General features: G+C 43.8%; 1 protein-coding gene and 1 long non-coding RNA gene across 3 annotated transcripts; one reads left to right on the forward strand and one right to left on the reverse strand.

Moving 5' to 3' along the window:
• Positions 1-1560: 1560 nt before the first annotated feature.
• On the forward strand, positions 1561-19858 carry mmp16b (matrix metallopeptidase 16b (membrane-inserted)). Of its 2 annotated transcripts, XM_088310752.1 has the most exons (11): positions 1561-2244; positions 4250-4398; positions 4540-4554; positions 5567-5683; positions 7928-8232; positions 11687-11848; positions 12245-12462; positions 12548-12686; positions 13510-13660; positions 15236-15351; positions 16224-19858. In XM_088310752.1, the coding sequence occupies exons 1-11, from the start codon at positions 2116-2118 to the stop codon at positions 16583-16585; spliced, it is 1863 nt and encodes a 620-aa protein (XP_088166878.1). In that variant the 5' UTR covers positions 1561-2115; the 3' UTR covers positions 16586-19858. The 2 variants fall into 2 exon arrangements, with proteins under 2 accessions (XP_088166878.1, XP_088166879.1); XM_088310753.1 differs by lacking the exon at positions 4540-4554 and having other exon boundaries at positions 1784-2244.
• On the reverse strand, positions 12877-20141 carry LOC148326487 (uncharacterized). The gene is made up of 3 exons (XR_015846120.1): positions 20056-20141; positions 16002-16074; positions 12877-13682 (listed from the first exon to the last, which is right to left on the reverse strand). It is a non-coding gene; the product is annotated as an uncharacterized LOC148326487 (long non-coding RNA).
• Positions 20142-20223: the final 82 nt, after the last annotated feature.

The raw sequence follows: 20223 nt of genomic DNA on the forward strand, positions 1-20223 counted from the left end.
CTGTACCCCCGCCCCTCTAAGGAAATGACTCTCCAGCTACTGCTCTAGGCAAATATTTGAAAAGCAGTGATGGGTTTTAATTCTGAGCACGCACACACTCTTTGTTGACTCTTAACACCAATAAAACATACTCACTCAGAGAGCTCGGCCTCGCACCTAAAATCCGCGCTCGCTATTCGTTTACCGGTTGGAGCTGCGAGTGACGGATCAACTCGAATGGGTCACTAACACGTAATAGTCCAAAAAAAAAAGTAATCATAATGGAAAATTAAATTATAACTGGCAAAAAAAATCACAAAAATAGCAAGACTGTGAACAATCAGACACTTGAAGCCTCTGCGTTCCCAAGACTCATGCCAGACTCTTCCAGTAAAAGGCCTGTCCGCTCCCTGTCTAAACGCACATGAAGTGACGATCAAACGTCGGACTGTCAAGCGGACATTTTTATGGTGTGAAACAATTCAGCTTGCTTTCGCTCTGACGTTCCAATACATTTGGGATCATGTTGCAGTTCGTTCCGAGGCCCTTTGCGTTTCACAAGCGTGTGGCAATGGCTTGAAGGCAAAATGCTCCAGGAAACACCGCCACCGTGTGGCCATTTTACTCGTTGCAGGCTGTTGTTCTTCCAGACGGACGCCTGCGGTTTTAAGTTATTTTCATGGATTGCTCAGATGCAATATTGTCGACAACTATTGTTGAATCTCGTGCATATATGTCCCCTAGCTAGCTGTGTGAGCATCGCTCCAAAATATTAAAATAATTTTAGAACACGAGCATGTCTGACATGAATATACAAATAAAACACTTCATTTTGTTCATTGGAAACATTTTTTAAACAAAGTCTCAAAATCAAAATATAATGAACATAATGCATTTTAATGCTATTTTTATTGATCCTCAAGCAAAATTTGTTACGTGACAATGAATTCTTTTTGAAAACACAGAGGTATACAGAAGCATTCGGGCTAATTGGATGACATGCTTTTGCTTCTATATCCAGGTTAAAAGCTATGCTTTCCCCCAATTTAAAGCATTTTTAAAATTAAAATTTTTCTAAATCATGTTTTGCACTTTACATTTTTAAAGTAGTTTTTGTAAGATACGGTACTTTTTATTTATTTACTGTGCTTTTTAAGACATTCAATCATAATTTTTAGATTATTAAACTGTTTAAATCGGAGGTACATTTATCCCGGTCGAAATAATTTGACGATTTTAATTATTGATTTTTTTCGGGGTAAATTTTTCCTGAATTTATTTGATTGAATTCAATTTTTGCGAGATTTTGTGAGCATTTGCAAAGGCATCAGATCATTAGCTAAATTAAATAAATATGGCGTATAAAGTCATATTTCCCGTTTCTGACACATAACAGAGTACAGCTCCACACAAATGTTTACCTGCGTGGACTCTACCAATTCTGCCTGGCAACGAGAGGCGGGGCAGACGTGTGACGTCACGTGAGCGGATTTACTGTACGTTCTTACTGTGTTTTGAATAAAATAGTAAAACCATTAGTCGTGTGTTTTTATGTTTTGTTTCCCCTTTTTCGTTGTCTTTGTGATGGCTATCAAAATCCCAAATTATTGATTACTGCATCGATGTTCTTAGTTGTTGTTTTTAAAGGGGAATTGCGGCAACCCCCAGAACCTCAGGTTCTCCATCTACGCGGATGACCAAGCAATCATTGAAACGCATTTTTTTTACAGACACCGTACACTTTCTGTCATGCACGAAATCAAAGCGCAGGCGTGAAAAGCGACGCGGGGGGAGGAGGAGGAGGAGGCGGCCAATCTTGCGCAGACTGCCTGCCTGCAGCCCCAGTGATGCTGCTGCTGCTGATGCTGCTGCTGCCGCTGCTACCGAAATGGAGCCCGTGATGTAAATACAACGATGGCGAGGGCAGCGGATGGAACAAGCCGCCTCATGTGTGCTTGACATCGGACACTTTCTTCTCGACGCGCCTTGCGGACGCTGCACGCTATGCATCCATGCCTTTAGCTTGACGCCAAAAGACGCCAAAAGCGAAACGCGGGAGGCTTCTCCCTGAAAAGCAGGACAACAGCAACAACAACAACAAGGGGAAAAAAAGACTCGGGATTAAAGCGGGTCATTATGACCTTAGTCGCCTCCAGTGTAAGGAAACCATCGGATTGCGTTCAGGCGGCCGCGTTGTGCTTGCATCTCTTGCTTTGGATTGCGTGTGCAGTGTCCGGAGAGGAGCACCAGCACTTCAGCGTCGAGGTAAAATGCACATCAATATATAATCTATTATATACACGGCCCTTCCTTGCTGTTAGGCGCCATCCGCGACCGTGCAATCTCCTCCAGCAGCCCACATAAATCCAAATTTGGAGCACCATGAACACAACATGGCCACTCAAGGCTCATTTGTGCTCGTGCGTGCGTGCGTGCGTGTGTGCATGTAACCCAGATAGATGTATGCTTTGTTGGGGCCTGCAATGCATTCATTGATGATGAAAAGTGATAGGCCTAAGCATCATGCTGATTGAGCGGATTAGCCAATCACACATGCCAGTCGCATAATAAAATCTGTTCGGGTTTTTTTTTTTCAGATCTATAAGCCTTCCGTCGTTCCGGATTCCAGCATACCACCCCAAATTAATTTTACGCCTCGCTGCCTTACATGTGGGAGACGAGCGCCTCGGAATAATCGCACGAAAAACGCACGCACGCGCATTCGCACAACAGTGAGAGGCAGGAAATGGATCATAAACAAGGCGATCGGGAAACGGGGAGGGCCGGACCGATTATAGGTAACGTAGAGGGGAGGGGGGGGGGGGGGCTTTTCTGATTGGCCGCCCCCGCGGCGAGGCTGCTGGTTGCCGTGTGAATGGATGCGAGGATGGATGCGAGGGTGGATGGACGGCTGATGGAGGGGCCACCGGAGCTCTGGACATCAATATGGTGGATGTGTTGTTTGTTATGATCAAAACCGATGGTGTCCTCCTCGGTATTACGCTTGCTCGTGCTGAGCAGACGTCAAAAGGTCTATTTTGATCCACTTAGGGATTTTTTTCCCGTTAGAAAGCAACTATATTGTGACACCTTAATTGCCGTAAATGAGACAAAATTGCTGAAAAACAGATACAGATCCCAGTGGCCATATAACGTCAAGTCAACGTCAACCTGATTGTAATTGCATTATTTGGATCTTGACTGGGGTTTCTATCTATCTGTCTATCCTTGTAGGCTTTTCCACGCATTTTTTTTTGGGGGGGGCTATTTCAGCAGACGACTGAACGTTTAATACTGACTGGCATTTGGAACTGTTCTTAACTCTTTCCAGTTTGACTTAATCCTCAGTTCCAATGGAAGAAAAACAACCCCAAAGCATGATGCTGCCACTACCAAGCTTCACTGATATATTTTTTTTATTTTGTTGCTGAGCAGTATTTTTTAAAATTGTGTCCAATAAGTTCCTCCTTGGGCTCCTTAACTCATTTTTCCAAATTTATTCGCAAGAGCTCAACTGCATGTTTTTACCTCTTACTTATCTCCTAAAAAGCCCCCGCGTAAGAAGACAAAAGATTGTTGTCTCGTGTAGCAAAGTAGCTCGTGCTTGCTACTAAATGCTGCATCTCCGTCAATGCTGCTGTTGGCCTCTTGGCAGCCTCCCAAACCAGTTTTCACCTCGCCTTTTTATTAATTTTGGAGGCACTCCCAGTTCTTGGTAATGTCTCTGTCGTGTTATTTTTTTTTCGACACTTGATGAGGACTGTCATCACGGTGTTCCACGGCATATTTTATATCTTGGGAAATATTTTGCACAATTCTCCTGACTGATACCTTTGAATGATGAGAGCCCTCTGATGTGGTGGGAGATCTTTGCAGACCATGGCGTGCGCTGCCATTACAAAAAAAAAAGCCTGCTTGAATATCTGAAATGTATTTGGGGCAGGCCGTTTAACGCAAGTTTGAATGCGATTGGGGAACTCAACTTGTTTGTTTGAGTGTTTGTCAACCAATCAATTCAAATAGTTAGTCAACAGCTTCACCTATCCAAAACAGACGAAAAACCGAAACGCTTTTATAGGCTCAAGTAGTATTTCAACAAGTAAATGCAACATGGAATAGATTCCTAATCAGTTTGGTAAACAAATTATTGGCACAAATTGCCAAAACTCTGATAGCCTGCATTTTACGACAATTTGAAAACAACAAAGCTAATTGATGACTTGAGCCCATCACAGTCTATTGAAATCAATCAAAACTTTTCTCTTTTCAGGGATGGCTACAGAGGTACGGCTACCTTCCCCGCACAGAACCCAAAATGTCCGTCCTGCGTTCAGCCCAAAGCGTGCACTCGGCCATCGCCGCCATGCAGCGCGCTTACGGCCTCAATGTCACCGGGACGCTGGATGAGAGAACCAAGGAGTGAGTATACCGCATTGTCATGGATATGCAAATGTGTGTGTGAGGAAAAGCAGAACGAAGACGTGTTGTCCTCACAAGGCCATGGAGATGCAGGTGACGTTTTAACACGTGTCCCTCTTTTCATTTTGCATGATGATGCAGTGATATCACGCTGAGGTGAGACTTCTTGACGTTATTTCTTGCCTTCCTTCTGTGTGTGTCACTCATAAGTGCTCTTGTCATAGACGGCACTTGCACAATAATTGTATCGTGACACGCTTGGTAATGGGTAAAAAAAGAATCTTTTGTGAATGTTCATTTTAAAAATCCGTTTTTTACATCAAACCTGTAAGCACACTAATCGAGTGCCTGTGCATTTGGGATTGCAACTTTTTGTTTTTTTTATTCGATATGATGCCACTCCAAAGAATTGTATGTAAATGTCGACCCGTTTCGCACTGCACTCATTTTTCTCACGATTGATAGATGATCAATGCATCTTGGTATCGTGATCATTTATCACTTGTGATACAATCTTGTGCTAATTTAGATTAAATTTGCACGCAGGCACATCAAATTAGGCTTTAATTTAACATCAACATTTGTCAGACTTTTTGAATTCAATCTTTTGATCACGGCACAGCTATTGTATTTCGATACAATTGTTATCGCGATATCGCGATGATATCGTATTAGGATTCGCTTTGTGATTTGAATCATTAAGATTATCGCTTGTGTTCTACAATATCCAGCAGAAAAGGAGTAACATCCTTTTTTGTTTATATTGTTAGTTAAACTATGCTGTGATACCTTTGTCGAGGTGATAGTGGAAATTTTGTAACGGGGAGTTACTCAACTACCCGAACTGACAGATAGAATAATAGATTAGTGGTTGTCACAAAAGGTACAAACCCGCTTCACGATTCAATAATATTGCAGATGTTGTACAATATCGACACGTGTCACTTGGCGCGTCAAATGAGTCGGATCGATTGATATCATCCTTTGTTGTCGCGCCATGTTTTTGTTCCAGTCGTCATCACTCTACCCGATAATATCGTTACTGGGAGTTGAAATAGGATGTGCACATTCATCGGCGACGGAGTGAATGTTCACCTCGCACGGACGTGGAGATCTGTCCAATGAATGGCGTGAATGATGGCCTCTTCTCCTTTCATGTCTTTTCCAGCTGGATGCAGAAGCCCCGCTGCGGCGTTCCAGACACGCTCAAAAGTGCTTCGAGGTCACGGAGGCGGAGATATGCGCTGACAGGACAGAAGTGGCAGCGTACGCACATCACCTACAGGTGAGGAGAGGCGAGGCGAGGTAGGAAGGCGGGGGGGGGGTTGCCTTGGAGACCATTCAGGCTTAGCCGCACTTAACCGTGAAGGAGGAGGAGCAGTCATGTGTGCCAGTGATGACTTTTTTTTTCTTTTCTTTTTTTATCAGCACCAGTGGTGATCACATGCTCTGTGTTGCCATGGCGACTGCTCCAAAACGTCATTGTACAGAAAAACACACTGGCAGGAACGTGGGCTTTAACACATACATTTGCGCGCAAGAGAGGGAAGTAAAAAAAAAAAAAAAAAAAAAAAAAGCAAAGTGCCTGTACTTACGGGGATTTTTAGTTCATATTTTTGTGCCTACACTCTCTACATTTGAAAACAGATGTGTACTTTCTGCTCCTTACGCAGTGAAAATCGTCTCGTTACAGTTGTCAACCAACCGGATGTCAACATTCAAATCCATTAATTTTGTCGTACCTTTGAGAGTCTGCACGTTTGACTTTTGTCTAAAGTAAAATATTCTTCGCACAAGCGTGGCGTACATATGCACAGTACTTCTACTCAAGTAGCGTGTGAGTACTTTTGCCACCTCCGTGAGTGTGTGTTGAGCCATTCTGTTCTATTTGGAGCGCGCAAAATAGCTAGCGGCTCTCTTTTTGCCTTTTCATGCCCCGCAACAAACAATTTCCACTCCACTTCCTGCCTGCAGAATCCCTCATTTCAGCAGAAAATATTCCCACTCTCATCTTATCTCTCCCCCCGATTAGGCTCCGGCCTCCTCGTTTTTTTTTTTTAATGGCTTCTGAGGAGGACCGATAAACGGGTCTGTAGCGCGGCGGCAGAAATTGACAGGTTTCGGCCGTTGTCGCCGATAATGCCTTCAATTTATTCAAATCCTTCCCTCCCCTAATTTGAATTGATGAGAACATTCTCCAAATAGAATGTCAATCAGCGCTGAGCCGGTGACTGCGTGTTATTCATGAAGATGGGGGGCGAGAGAGAAGATTCCCAATTCCTCTCTGCCTGCCAGGCACTGATAAAGAGAGCTGTGTAAAAGTTCAGTGAACGCTGCCAGCCTTGAAATAGTTGTATCAACTTATTTTCTCGCTGGCAAAGTAAAAGTGTCCCTGTACCTGTGGAGGTACAATGTGCATTTGGCTTCCATCCAGTTTTTACACTTCAGTTGAGTTTGGAGCAGTGCATCCTACATCACATCGTTGCAGCTCAGCTTGCGCAACTCACGTCACATGACCAAACTCAGAAGACAGGTGAACTGTGATTGGCTGTTGTCTAAGCTTTGAGCAACTGTGACGTCAATTCCAGTAGACAGCGAGTGGCAAAATGGTCGCTCCCTCTGATAGATAAAAACGGGTGGATTTTACTGCTTATTTCATATTCTTCATACATAATATCAATCAGAACGATGTGTTTTGATTGATGGGGGTGCATAGAGCATATTATTGGATATGCGATATTTTACTTGACTTCCCCTTTAAGATTTAAAAACTGTCAATATGTGTATGCCGCTTAAAGTCCATGTAAAATCTGAAATACCGCAGAGTAGAGTGTAAATAGTGGCCCTGCCAAATTTGAAAGATGACAACGTAACTAAAATGAGGCTTAAAAAAATCATTTCTCAAAAGATGTGGGCGTATCCACGAAAAATGATTCGACGCCCTGATGATGGTAAAAACGTCTTTTTCCTGCACCACACACATAAATCATATCTCCAACAATTGTGAGTCTCCCCCAGGAAAAAAATAAGCCTGTTGTAGTACCAAGACTGAACTGTGGGAGGCAGCAGGGCGCCACAAAATACAAAAAAAGAACTGAAGAACAAGGCTAACTGTTAGCTTATCTGGTTTCAACTTTAACATTCATCGTGGGGAATGCGAACACGCGACACAAGCAGCTTCTCGATTTTGCATCAAGGCAAGCTTTAATTTACTTCCTATCTGGCAATTGTTCATTTCATGTCCCAATTATAAATATTGAACAGATGTAACATTTACGAATTACAGGGCTGACTGTTTCGCAAGCAGATTAGGGAGGAAAAAAATCCTGATTAAAATACCCAACCTCACAGGATAATCTTCTACACTTGACATTTTCTTTTGTCTGAATTTGAAGGCGGAGACATCGCTCAACTTGACCCAACTGTCATACATGTGCTGCAAATGTTTCACAAACTGAATTTGACATCTGTTTGGTTACTTCGATTCTTGCGGGATCAATAAAACCTATCACCCCCCCGCCCTCTACAGCATAAAAAATGTCACGCCAAAGGTGGGCGCCCGCGAGACCCACGACGCCATCCGCCGGGCGTTTGACGTGTGGCAGGGCGTGACGCCGCTGCGCTTCGAGGCTGTCCCCTACAGCGCCCTGGAGACGGGGCGGCGCGACGTGGACATCACCATCATCTTTGCCTCGGGTTTCCATGGCGACAGCTCACCCTTCGACGGGGAGGGCGGCTTCCTCGCACACGCCTACTTCCCGGGCCCTGGCATAGGTGGCGACACGCACTTTGACTCAGATGAGCCTTGGACCCTGGGCAACCCCAACCATGATGGTAAGTTGACTACTTTATGAATTTGCATATTTTTATTCATCCCGTGAAGACCGTCTTCATCTGTTTGAGGCTTTTGAGATCGTTGAAGTCGTACGTCTCGATTTAGCGATTAACATCTTTCTATGTCGGGGAAGAGCTAAGTTTAGTCTGGGTTGTTAGTGGAAAATTTACTTCAATTGAAAATCACTTGCACAGGATTAAAACGTGATAAACTGATGTCATTTTCAAATTTTTACAAATATCTTTTTTCAGTGTACTTTGCAGCATAGTCACAATTTCAGATATCGAAAATAATAAATCCCTATTCATAGCGGAGCTTGTTCCCGATCCGCCACACATGGCGAAGATTTACTGTACTTATTTTTCTCAGTATCAGTATTTCGATTTAATCCGGAGCGTCTTTGAATTCTGGGGATTTTTCATTGACTTGAGCGTGGTTTTGAAACGATGCATGCACTATATTGAAATATGCAATGTGTGTAATCCATTTTGTGGCGTGTTTAGTTTTGCAAAAAGCTCCAGCGGGGGTGTCAGTCGACATCTTAGAGCACTCAGGGAGTTTGCTGCGTAAGCAATCTCGTGCGCATGCAGCAATTGGCACATTCATGTTATTTTATGTTTTTGTGATGGTGACAAGTCAAAACAACTTTTTTATTTTATTTTTTTTTCTACACATTGACTTCTGAAGGGTAATTGGAACCAATGCAAACAGTTAGAAAAAGTCCCGTAGTTTTCCTGGCACGGGTTTTTGTTCTCCCCTCTGTCATCTAAAACAATCTGTGGGAAGGAACTTATTGAAGGAAAAGAACAAAATGCTGAGTGTGGGATGCTGAAGTGGACGTCAACGGGGGGGGGGGGGGCGAGCATCAAAAAACGAGGAGAGCAAAAACAACAGAACAAAAGTGGGCGTCTCGGGAAGACAAAGACAAAATGACAGCATGAGACGTTGAAGCAAGATGAAGCGTCTTAAAGGGAGCAAAAAAACTAAAGTGTGCAGAAAGGTTTCTCATCATCCGACCGGGCTGTGGAAGGACGCATCAGCCCAGCTGACACTTATTTTATTCTGCAAATGACGGGAGCAAAACGGCGGATTTTGTCCGCGCGGGCCAGCCGAAAATGATTTTGGAGAATTGTCGCACGTCAGTCGCTGATCGCAGCTCGCATTTATGGCAGCTGTCGTCTTCACCGGCTTGTTTATTTGGGACACGCACGTTCCCGTGTCGGCATCAGCCGAGCGCACGCAACATTAACCTGACGCCAAATGTTCAAATGAATAATGTACTGAACAGGAAAGGTGAACTTTTGGAATAATTGTGAAAACAAGAAACGTGAGCAAAGTTCTCTCCTCTGCCATGCATACGCTCGAGGCTCCATCTCCAAATGGAACCGAGATTGAAGATCTCAAATCCAGGCAAAATTGCATTTTTAAAGATTTTCCCCTTTTTTGTCTTCACTTCTTGCTTACTTCACACATTTTTCCCTGAACAGTCGCAATAAAAGTGTTATAACTTGTTAGTGATCTTTCTTTTATTTGAATGAGTAATTTGCTCGGAGAATAACTCGATAAAAAATTCTATTGGGCTGTGAAGCTTCTCATGTTTACGAAAGTCATTTATGTTAAATTCTCAAACAAATACCTCATTTTATTGATTTTGTTGACGGTTGTTCAGTATTTCGGGACACTTGACAATAGAAACGTTGTAAAATGTCTTTGTGGTGTTCATGAAGTAAAGTTAGTCCCGGCTGCGATGTTGTTCGTTTGACTTGTGACCACAAACACCAAGCGACATATTTTCATGGCCAGCACAAATCGAGAGCAAAGAGTTTTCTTTCTTTTGATAGTTTTGTAGACGAAGGGCCGTTTGCGCCGTTGTGAGAGTGAACGCAGCTGGCTTGTTTCCCAGCCAATTGATTAAATAAATAAATAAACACACAAATCAATTAATAAATTAATAAAGGTAAAAGATTGGCCCAGAGAGGGATTTCTTTTTCCCTTTTTAAGTCAATCCAACCCACTTTGTGTTTTCCAGCCGACATGTACGTGAGTGGCCGTTGTTCAACCCTCATGTCAAATTGCCATCCGCCCCCCTGCCAGTGTTTCATATTCGGGAAACGCTCGCTTCTTCTTCGTTTGTGTCTCGAAAGCCACGAAGCCTTTTAATGGGCTTTCTCAGCAGTGTAATTGCAAATGATGCATGTTGACGTGCGCTAATGGTGGCCCCGAACGCTCGCTGGGGAGTCCTTGTGGGACTTTGGTGCAGGAGGCGGGTCGTGTTGCATCCATACAGTAAGGGGGGGGGGGTATAAGTGGAAGCTGGCGGGAGTGGATATCATGTTTTAAAGGGCAAGCCAGTCAGTCACACGCTCGATGTAAATGTGGAGTGTTTGTCGAAAATCTGTTTGGCACGTTAGATTTGGATTCTTACATCTTTGATTTCAAACGCTTTATCGTTTGTAATAACCTGCATGTTATTGTTCGCTGTTGGCAGGCGCAGCAGCTGGGATTGAAGCCATTCGAAATACAAATGTTCTCAATTTTCTCTTAATGGCTATAGGTGTCAAACTCTGGCCCGCGGGCCAAATTTGGCCCACAGTGTAATTATATTTGGCCCGCGAGGCAAAACCAAATGACGACTAAAGCATTTTACATTCTAAATGTTAAGTCATTTTAAAAACTAAACATTGAATTGCATCAATAGAACCACTAATAATGGCAAAAAATCCATTAAAAAAAGCATTTATATTGTTTTTAAAAATTGAAACGCTGGCCTGCGGCTTTGTTCAAGTTTGACTTCTCGGCCCAGTGTGTATTGAGTTTGACACCTCTGCTATAGCGGCCGCACAAGAAAATGGAAAAATATCAGATGACGTATCAATTCCATGTCAACTCCTATGAGGCTCGCCGGACGTGTTGTTCAGATAACATCGCACACTTCCAAAGTGCTGTTCATCGAGCACATTCACACGCTCACGTTGTTTTGGGGTGTGTGTGTGTGTGTGACACATTGTCATAAATTGTCATTGGCAGTGACAGGAGGAACACACTGACCCAATTCGGGTCATTATGAGAAGCCGGTCGCACAATCTCGTCATTTTCGCACTTTTTTTTTTCTCATGTTGTTGTGAAAATGCGACACAATTCATGCTGTGAACGCATTCTCGTTATTTCAGGCGAGGGGTGGGCAACGCCGGTCCTCGAGGGCCGCGATCCTCTGCGTGTTTTTGAATCTGATCCAGGCGGACACAAGTCCGCTTGAGGGCTTTTCGTAATACACACAATGAAGGATGGATTTGATGGCATGCAGCAGAGTGACTCGTGAAAAGGAAAACCCGTTTCAATCGGATAAAGAAACCCAAAGCGGACTTTCCGGGCCTCCGAAAGCTTGCGCGGGCATTAAAAAGCATGCCAATCATCAAATGAATGTGTAATGGATCCACCGTTTCCCATTTGTAGGGAACGACCTGTTCTTGGTCGCCGTTCACGAGTTAGGCCACGCCCTCGGCCTGGAACACTCCAATGATCCCACCGCCATCATGGCTCCTTTCTACCAGTACATGGACACGGAGAACTTTAAACTACCTCACGACGACCTGCAGGGCATCCAGAAGATCTACGGTAACGATCCAAATATTGGATTGGAATGAAAATTCAAAACACACGCAAAAAAAATTTCATCCGCGTATGAAAAATTGCTAACGTGTCACAGATATTCAGTTTTATCGCACGTGTTAATGAATTATTAAAAGATCTTTTCCGAACGGTTTCTCTTCAATTTAATTGAACTAAATTGAATTCAATTACGTTTCTACGATCGACCAAAAGTTTTTTTTTTTTTACAGCAATAATTTAAATACTGTAATTGAATACTACTATAACACGGATGTCATATGAATAAATGCAAATAATGTATCGAATGTCCCCACGAAGGTTGCGTGTATGCAGGAGCCTCGCCCAACAGTTTTTCTTTTCAATTTCTTCTCATTTTCACCGTTTTGCTTTTTTTTTCTCCAGGTCCACCCGACAGAGCCCCGCAGCCGACCAGGCCTCCGCCCACGGCGCCGCCCCCTCGCTTCCACCTTCCCTCAGACCCCCGCAAGCACGACCGCCACGCCCGGCCGCACCGCCCTCCGCAGGGGGCCAAGCCATCCAACCCCAACTCCAAGCCCAACATCTGCGACGGGGGCTTCAACACGCTGGCCATCCTGCGGCAGGAACTTTTTGTCTTCAAGGTAAACGCGGCGAGCGAGCGGCGAGCGATAATGCTGACCATCAGTGTGATAAGAATCATTTTCCTAATCCCTGCCAAATCCGTAGGACCAGTGGTTTTGGAGAGTGCGGGACAACTCGGTGGTCCCCGGGTACCCCATGCAGATCAACTACTTCTGGAAAGGCTTGCCGGCCAAAATTGACGCCGTCTATGAAAACAGCGAAGGAAAATTTGTATTTTTCAAAGGTAATCAAAGCAAGATTGGTGGACACAAAGACAACTGCTTGATTTAATAAGAATAATTATTATTCAATCTGTATAATAGTAGCGTACACTATCATATTGTACTTAAAAAAAAAACAAACGAACGAATGTCTTTGTTAAATAAAGTGTAAATATTTCAATCCCACATTTTTTGCTACGATTTCATGGACATTTTGCCGCTCCTACTGGTGTGTGCATCTTGGCCACATGGGGGCAGTATGAAGGCCTTTTCACCTTGCATTTGCTTTCTTGGTGTTCAAACTTGAAGGGACGATGGCGTCCCAGTTGCAGCTTGCCCATATTTGCAAGTGGTTGCTTAACAGCCTCCCAGGAAGTCGCTTGTGGGCTTTTGCCGCTGGTTTGGACGTGAAGTAGACCGTCTGTCATTTCGCTTTCTACGGATATGCGCAGAAAGAACTTGAAGCATTTTTTGTGCAAGAAAGTGCTGCTTGTTGTGAAGCGAATTGAGTAGAATTGTCCACCACCATCCTGCGCTCAGAAAACGGCGCCATCTGGTGGAGTTTTGCGCTTATCGACTTTTGAGACATTTTACGCGACAGTTGCGTCTTGGTGTGATCGCTATGAACATGCATTCATGATGCATTAAGAGATTTTTTTTTTTTTTTTTTTTTTTAATGGCATCGCCAACTGAACATCACACTTGCAGGTCTGGCACATGAACATGACATCTGTCACCCAGTTGGATCAGAGTGCGTTGTTATTCCGTCTCTATCTCCAATCTGTGCTCAAATGAGGCGGCCTGCATCCCAATGTCAAGCGCTAACGTTGACGTCATTGTCCTCAGGTAACCGCTTCTGGGTGTTCAAGGACACGACTCTGCAGCCGTCCTACCCTCAGGACATCTCGCTTTTTGGCAGCGGCATGCCCACGCAGAGCATCGAGACGGCCGTGTGGTGGGAGGACGTGGCCAAGACGTACTTCTTCAAAGGAGACAGGTCTGCGTCACGCCTCATCTTGCTGGCCGCAAAAAAAAAGAGGACATTTTTCCAGTTTGCTAAGCGCTAATAGGACATATTTTGCGAGTCCGAAAAGTTGATTTATGATTCCAAAATGAGCACTTCATTCTATTCGATACATTTTTGGTCAAAATGTCCACTAAACGCTGCATAAACGGTGTCGGAAAAATCTCTCCTAATACACGCCACACCACCGCTTACGCTAATCTTTTCGAAATATCCGACAGTCAGCCTTTTTTTTTTTTTTTTAACTTTGATTGCAAGCGGAAGTCAAAACTGCTCCAATGTGTCGTGATTTTCATCATGTTGTGTATGCGATGCGTCAAGGCGTGTCGGCGGTCGCGTCGCTTCTTCCCTTGTTGCACATGACTGACAGCGCGTTCCAAAGTCGAGTCTCACCGCTTGCCAGGCTGTCAGCGTGGCGGCGTGACATGTTTGTGCAGCCGTCACCGGAAATAATCTGCGGCCGGGGTCGACGAGAGGGCAACGTGGCGCCCGCAAATTGCTTTGTCACAATCGTCACAGCAACGCTGATTTCGTTGATCTCCTCACGTGACCGCATGACGATTTTTGGCTTTCTTCGTTATCGCTGCTTTTTCCATTAAATCGAGAAGGAGCAAACATACTTGAAAAATCAAGCGCGCAAATCGAAGTTACTGTGCCAAAATCTGTGTTTAATTTGAGGTGTGACGGTCTCGATATAAAATCGGACTTTTTGAATCAGCAAAGAAAGATTTAGTACGCGTTCTGTTGAACAATTTCTCGGTGGGTGTGTTTGTGTTTCCGATGGGTACGATCGCACATTCCAAAACATTTCTGTCTTGCCGGCCGCGCACCAAGAAACGCGACAGTTAGCGTTAAAGTTGCCTCACGCCAAACATCTCGCCGCACGTTTCAGCTTTTGAGGCTCCACATTCAACAAACTGGACTGTATTTTTATTTTTGTTTTTTTTAATCACCAGAAAAAAATTTGATGCAATTTTCAAGGAAGAAGGCAGTGGTGGCACTTGGTAAATTCAGGACAACTCCCGATTGGCCGATCTATTCCAGGCATATTTAAAACCTTTTATTACATTTCTAATTGTCATATGGCCATTTTTTCTTCAACTACGCATTCTGTCACAAAAGACGGCGTATATTCAAAATCGATGTGGTCAAGTGGCCAAAATGAGCCAATCAAATTGTTTGCTGACCTGAAGACACACAACACTGCACGACTGTTCCATAGTTCATAAAGTTCACTGAGAAAAGAGAAGCAAACTCAAAATTGTTGCGACCGTGACTTCAGCTTTGTTCACACTGCAGCTTAATTTCCGTTAGTTTTTGGAAATTTGTGATTTTGTTTTTTTTTCAAATCCGCAGCTGGACCTCTTCCGTATGCGGATATAATTCAAACTTATTTTTTAAACACACGGCTCTCCGCCACTTTTTGACCAACAGCTCCCACGTGAACACACAATTCAGCGCCGATTCATCGGAATCCTAATAAGTATCGCGCAAAACAACGCGACTGTCCGCTTCTGCTGATTGTGACGTTTGTGTGCCGTTTTCCAGATACTGGCGGTACAATGAAGACATGAGGACCATGGATCCCGGCTATCCCAAGCCCATCACCATCTGGAAGGGCATCCCCGACTCTCCGCAGGGGGCTTTCGTGGACAAAGCCAACGGTACTCGACTCCGTGCCGCAAATCCCATTAGCGAGCGATTGGAACGGCGTACGCTTGAATGCCGCCATTGTTCCAAAGCGGCTTTGAGGGCGCCATGGCAGCCGCCCGCCGTTAAGCCGCTTTGCTTGTTGACACCGACCACGAGGAAGATGCTGCAGCATCCGCGTATGATTGAGTGTCATGTTAAGCTTTGACCGACCGTGTCACTTAAGCGTATTTGAACGACATTCGGGTCCTCCCGCTAGGAGGCGGCACAACCACGAGATTCCTCCGAGCCAGTCGGGGGGAAAATAAGATGAGAAAGAGATTTGAGGGCTAGAACAAGTGCACCTTGCGGAAAAGCGGTATCCAAACTGCGGCCCGGAGACATTTGAGGCTCGCCGTCCACATAAATTGAAAATTAATTTCAACTTTCTATATAAATGCTATTAAATAAAAAGAGTTTGGGGGGAAGCGGAAGTAGTTGTGAGGGGGCGGGGCATGAGTATAAACCGTTCTAGATATATAAAGACAACTGAAATAGTAACAGAATTTCTCTTTGTAACATGGTGGAGAACAAAGAGAATTCAGTTTCATAAACAAAAAGTGTCTTTCTTCATTTCAACGTCTGATTTGTGAACATTCGTGCTTGTCAAATATTGTCAACTTACCACACGCTGCCCTTGTTTTTCTTCTCAACGTGAAGATCCGTCCTCATTGCCAATCCCAGACGCATATTCTCCGCTGCAAAAAAAAAAGAAAAGAATTATCTTTATGGCTGGGTACCAAATGGCCCGCATGCCTGCAGTTGGGAACCAATATATTGTCTTGCTGGCAATTTATGACCAAAAAATGAAGACTAAAATGTCTCCTCCGTCCGTGTGTCCGTCCAGGCTTCACCTACTTTTACAAGGGGAAGGAATACTGGAAGTTCAACAACCAGCTGCTCCGCGTGGAACCGGGCTACCCGCGCTCCATCCTGCGCGACTTCATGGGCTGCGACGGCCTCCCCCCGGACCCCGACTGGGACTGGAGCCCGCCGGCGGCCGAGGAGCGCCACTACGACAGCGGCGACGCCGACGTGGTCATCAAACTGGACAGCGCGGGCGGCACGGAGAAAGCGGTGGCCATCGCCATCCCGTGCGTCCTGGCGCTATGCATGATGGTCCTGCTCTACACCGTGTTCCAGTTCCGCAGGAAGAGCACGCAGCGCCACATACTGTACTGCAAGCGCTCCATGCAGGAGTGGGTGTGAGGAAGCCGATCAAAAAGTTTTGCGATGCCTGCCTGGCCGAACTGCACAAAAAGGAGACCGAAGGCAGTAAGGGAGCCATATCTCTTAAGTCCTGTGTATTTATCCACTTGGACGCTTTTCTCAAACAAACTCAACAGGGCGAGTGTGACTCGAGCTCCTGTATGTAAGTGGACTTTCTTTCTTTCTTTTTTTTTTGTCTCTCCTGTCTGCACACTTGCTTGAAGAAACTTCCCGAGCACCAACAAATTAGATTTCAACTTCTACTTGACTTTTGTTCTCAATTAAATCACCCACAGCTGTGCTCATCTTTCTTTTTTTTTTTTAATTGAAATTGTTCGACAGACTGACACACGCACACACAGATTGTGTGGACCTTTTCTTCCAAAGAGGATGTTGGCTCAGCTTTTTCAATTTTTTTCGATGGCATATTCACATTTGTTATCCATCCTTTGTGACGATAGGTGTGATCAAAATGCAACAACACGAACAGAACTAACCAGGGTCATTTTGTCGGCTTTTCCTTCATCCCCCCCCAAAAAAAAAAATGTTAAAAAATGGTCTCGCTAGCGGCCTCATGGAAGTCCTCCATGAATGTCGGTTTATGGTTAGCAAGATGAACATGGTTTGAGTAGATGCACCAGAAACGCCTCAAGAACACGTTCCCCAAAACACACACGCAAAAAAAGTGCTCACCAAATATCCGATTGCTACCAAATTTAAAGAGGAAGTCAAGTCGAAATTGTTTTTTACAATTATATTATCTGCGCGCACCTTCTAGTCGAAACGTAACATTCCGAATCATATTGCATTTGTGGAATATGAATTAAGCAGCAAAATCCCCCCGTTGTCATCCATCTTCGACGGCAGCCGTCTTGTCTTCGACTGCCACTTGCTGTCGACTGAAAATAATAACATAGAGCGGAGCCCTGAGCAACTGTGATGTCATTTTCAGTCGACAGCAAGATGGCCGCCACCTGAGATGGATAAAAAAAAAAAAACGCGGTGATTTTGCTGCTGAAGTCATATTTCACAAATGGCATTTTAATCACAATTCCGTGTTTAGGACAGATTGTAGAGAAACTTTTTGGACTTCATTTCTCCCTTCAATCACATATATTGAACATACAGGTGATGCAAAATCAGGGAAAACTGTTTTAATCGCTGGAAAAATTGGACTTGACGAGCTCAGAGACAAACGTGTTGGCAAGTTGCCATCATTGTCTTGATTGGGATTCTTAGTAGTCGATGCTAATAAAAGTAAAGTGAAGTCCAGCATTCCGCAATGTTTTTTGGGCCACTTTCGAATTTGACAAAAAGAAATATTCCGGAAGATATGACAGCAAATTGTTGAAAATGCAGCTCAGTTTTCAACTGAAGCTCGTCGTAATTCGTGTGAGCACTTCGCTTCTTTCCGTCCAACGAGCCGTCTGTACCGCTACAAGTGTTACGACGCGAGCGTTGTCGTGAGCACACAGTTGTTGTCCACGCATCCTCGGACAGAACGTTCTGGCGACAAATACGCAGCCTCACTTGACGCCGCTTTTCTCGCTCCTCAAAACGAGCAGATTGAACTGGCTGAGGTTAGCGTCGTGAAGCGAACCGCTACGCTCATCCACAACCAGACCGGTTTTTGGAATCTGGACACAATGTTGCCTTCGGGGCATTATGGTCTGGCGGATCATCTTTCACCAGCGACGGTGGTCACGGCAAATTGGAAGAGGAGAAATCAAAAAGGTGTGATTAGTAATTAGTCGACTATTTGACTAGTCGACTCGTTTGTTCGATGCAATAACTTGATACGGCGTCTTCTCATCGACACCTCCCAACTTGAACACAGTCAATGTTATGTTTGATGAAATTGATCGATTTCTTTTGTGAAAAACGTCTGCGTCAAACGCAGCAGAAAAGTAGAATGACCTGAAGGCACCCAAAGCCAATCCTAACCCATGTCAAACATTTCTGTCAAATTCAACTCGGATTTTGCCCTTTTGTTCTGTTAGCGAGTGCATTCCGTTCATTTGAAACGGCTTTGCTAATCCGTCTTTTGACGTAGCGCATGAGAACGTGGTAGAAGGCAAAAGAGGTCAAGCGACCACGGCAAGGATGCTTTTGAATCTTTTTTCCTTTGGGAAACAAAAAGAAAAAAAAAAAATCACTGAATCTCGAGATACGACGTGAGATACCAAGTGCATGTCAATCGAGTGTGTCGCTGTGGCTGAAAATAAGAAGTAGTTTTACTAAAAACCAAACAAATAACTGATATTAATAGCAAAAATAAATAAATAAAATTGCAAAGAATCGAAAGAAACCAATCTTGTTTCACTACTACCACTACTTGAATTAATGAGTATATTTCTAGATATAAAACACCTCTAACTAACATTACATATCTAAAATCAAATATGTATACGCTAGGCAATGTCTAACCAAAGTATGATTAAATGATATTTAAGATGATTTGAGCAGCTTTTGGCAACTATGTATCATAAACGCAGGCTGGAATGTTTAATGGAACGTTGATGGATTTTTTTTTTCATTTTACTTGAAACAGCTTCAGCCTCTCAGTAAAAGTGTTGCAATCTTTACAGGTGATGTCATTTCAGTTCACATCATTTTCGTGGGAAAAGAGGTTGAAGCTGCGGTTAATGGTCCTAATGGCTGTACACAGTGTCTTTTTTTTTTTTTTAAGAGGAAAGCGGACCTGCCCACCATCTGTGACGGCATACAGGTATTAGGTCAGTCGTCGCATTTAAAAGTCGTTTTAAGTGGACGTGTACGTGATGAACTGTTTGTGGGTACAATAAGGCCAGGCGGGACTGTATTAAGTACCGTATTTAATATTAGAGAAAGCAAAATGCATTTGAAGCTGTTATTATTATTATATCTCCCAGACTTCTCATTGCATTCATGCGGTTTTTATAGAAAGAGCATTCAGAAGCTTTTAAAGCTGTTCTGAAACTTTTACATGTGGACTAACTCACTTTTTTTTTTGGTCTACCTTTCATTCAACTTTGTGCTGCTAATAAGCATTAGGGCTAAGACAGGAAGTAGCTGATGCAACTAAGGAAGTTTCAACTTTTTGTTTTTGTTCATTTTAAACTCCCGACACGTCCGAGGCCTCATGTAATAGAACTAAACGTATACTATTGCGTATATACAGTATGTACATAAAGTGGAGGATGCTGTCTGCTTGAAAGTTTTTTTTTAAATTCATCTACTACTCCATGGGTAAAGACATGCTGTGTGTTATAAATAAAAACAAGTGCATAATGATCGAGTGAGTGTTTCCTCTCATTGTCACAAAATCGCTTAGTGATGACGACAGCATTTCCGGTAGCAACAAAGAAAAAAGGTTTCAAAAATCGCATTCGATGGGTGTGTTAAAGCGATTGTAAACAATATTGCCGTCTTGGAAAAGTTCAACAGCTGTTAAAAAAAAGAAAAACAAGTAAAACATGATCCTCACTCACTTGTCTCCAAGCTTGGTTACGTTTCTTCTTTTTTTGTCGCTGTAGAGGTAGCAAGTCGACGGCAACGATCATTTCCTCCTCCATTCTTCTTTTTTTTTTTTTTTTTCTTCTTCTCTTTTCAAACAACCCGCCATCTGTAGATGACGCCAAGTGTGACGTAATACGTCC

This window comes from Idiotropiscis lumnitzeri, chromosome 12, assembly GCF_059441095.1.
Source record: "Idiotropiscis lumnitzeri isolate Australia: NSW breed Sydney's pygmy pipehorse chromosome 12, RoL_Ilum_1.0, whole genome shotgun sequence".
Taxonomy (NCBI): Eukaryota; Metazoa; Chordata; class Actinopteri; order Syngnathiformes; family Syngnathidae; genus Idiotropiscis; species Idiotropiscis lumnitzeri.

Coding starts and splice junctions, on each gene's coding strand:
- mmp16b (XM_088310752.1), top strand. CDS start 2,116: ATGACCTTAGTCGCCTCCAGTGTAAGGAAACCATCGGATTGCGTTCAG. Junction 12,463..12,547: donor AGGAACTTTTTGTCTTCAAG/GTAAACGCGGCG, acceptor CCAAATCCGTAG/GACCAGTGGTTTTGGAGAGT. Junction 15,352..16,223: donor TTTCGTGGACAAAGCCAACG/GTACTCGACTCC, acceptor GTGTCCGTCCAG/GCTTCACCTACTTTTACAAG.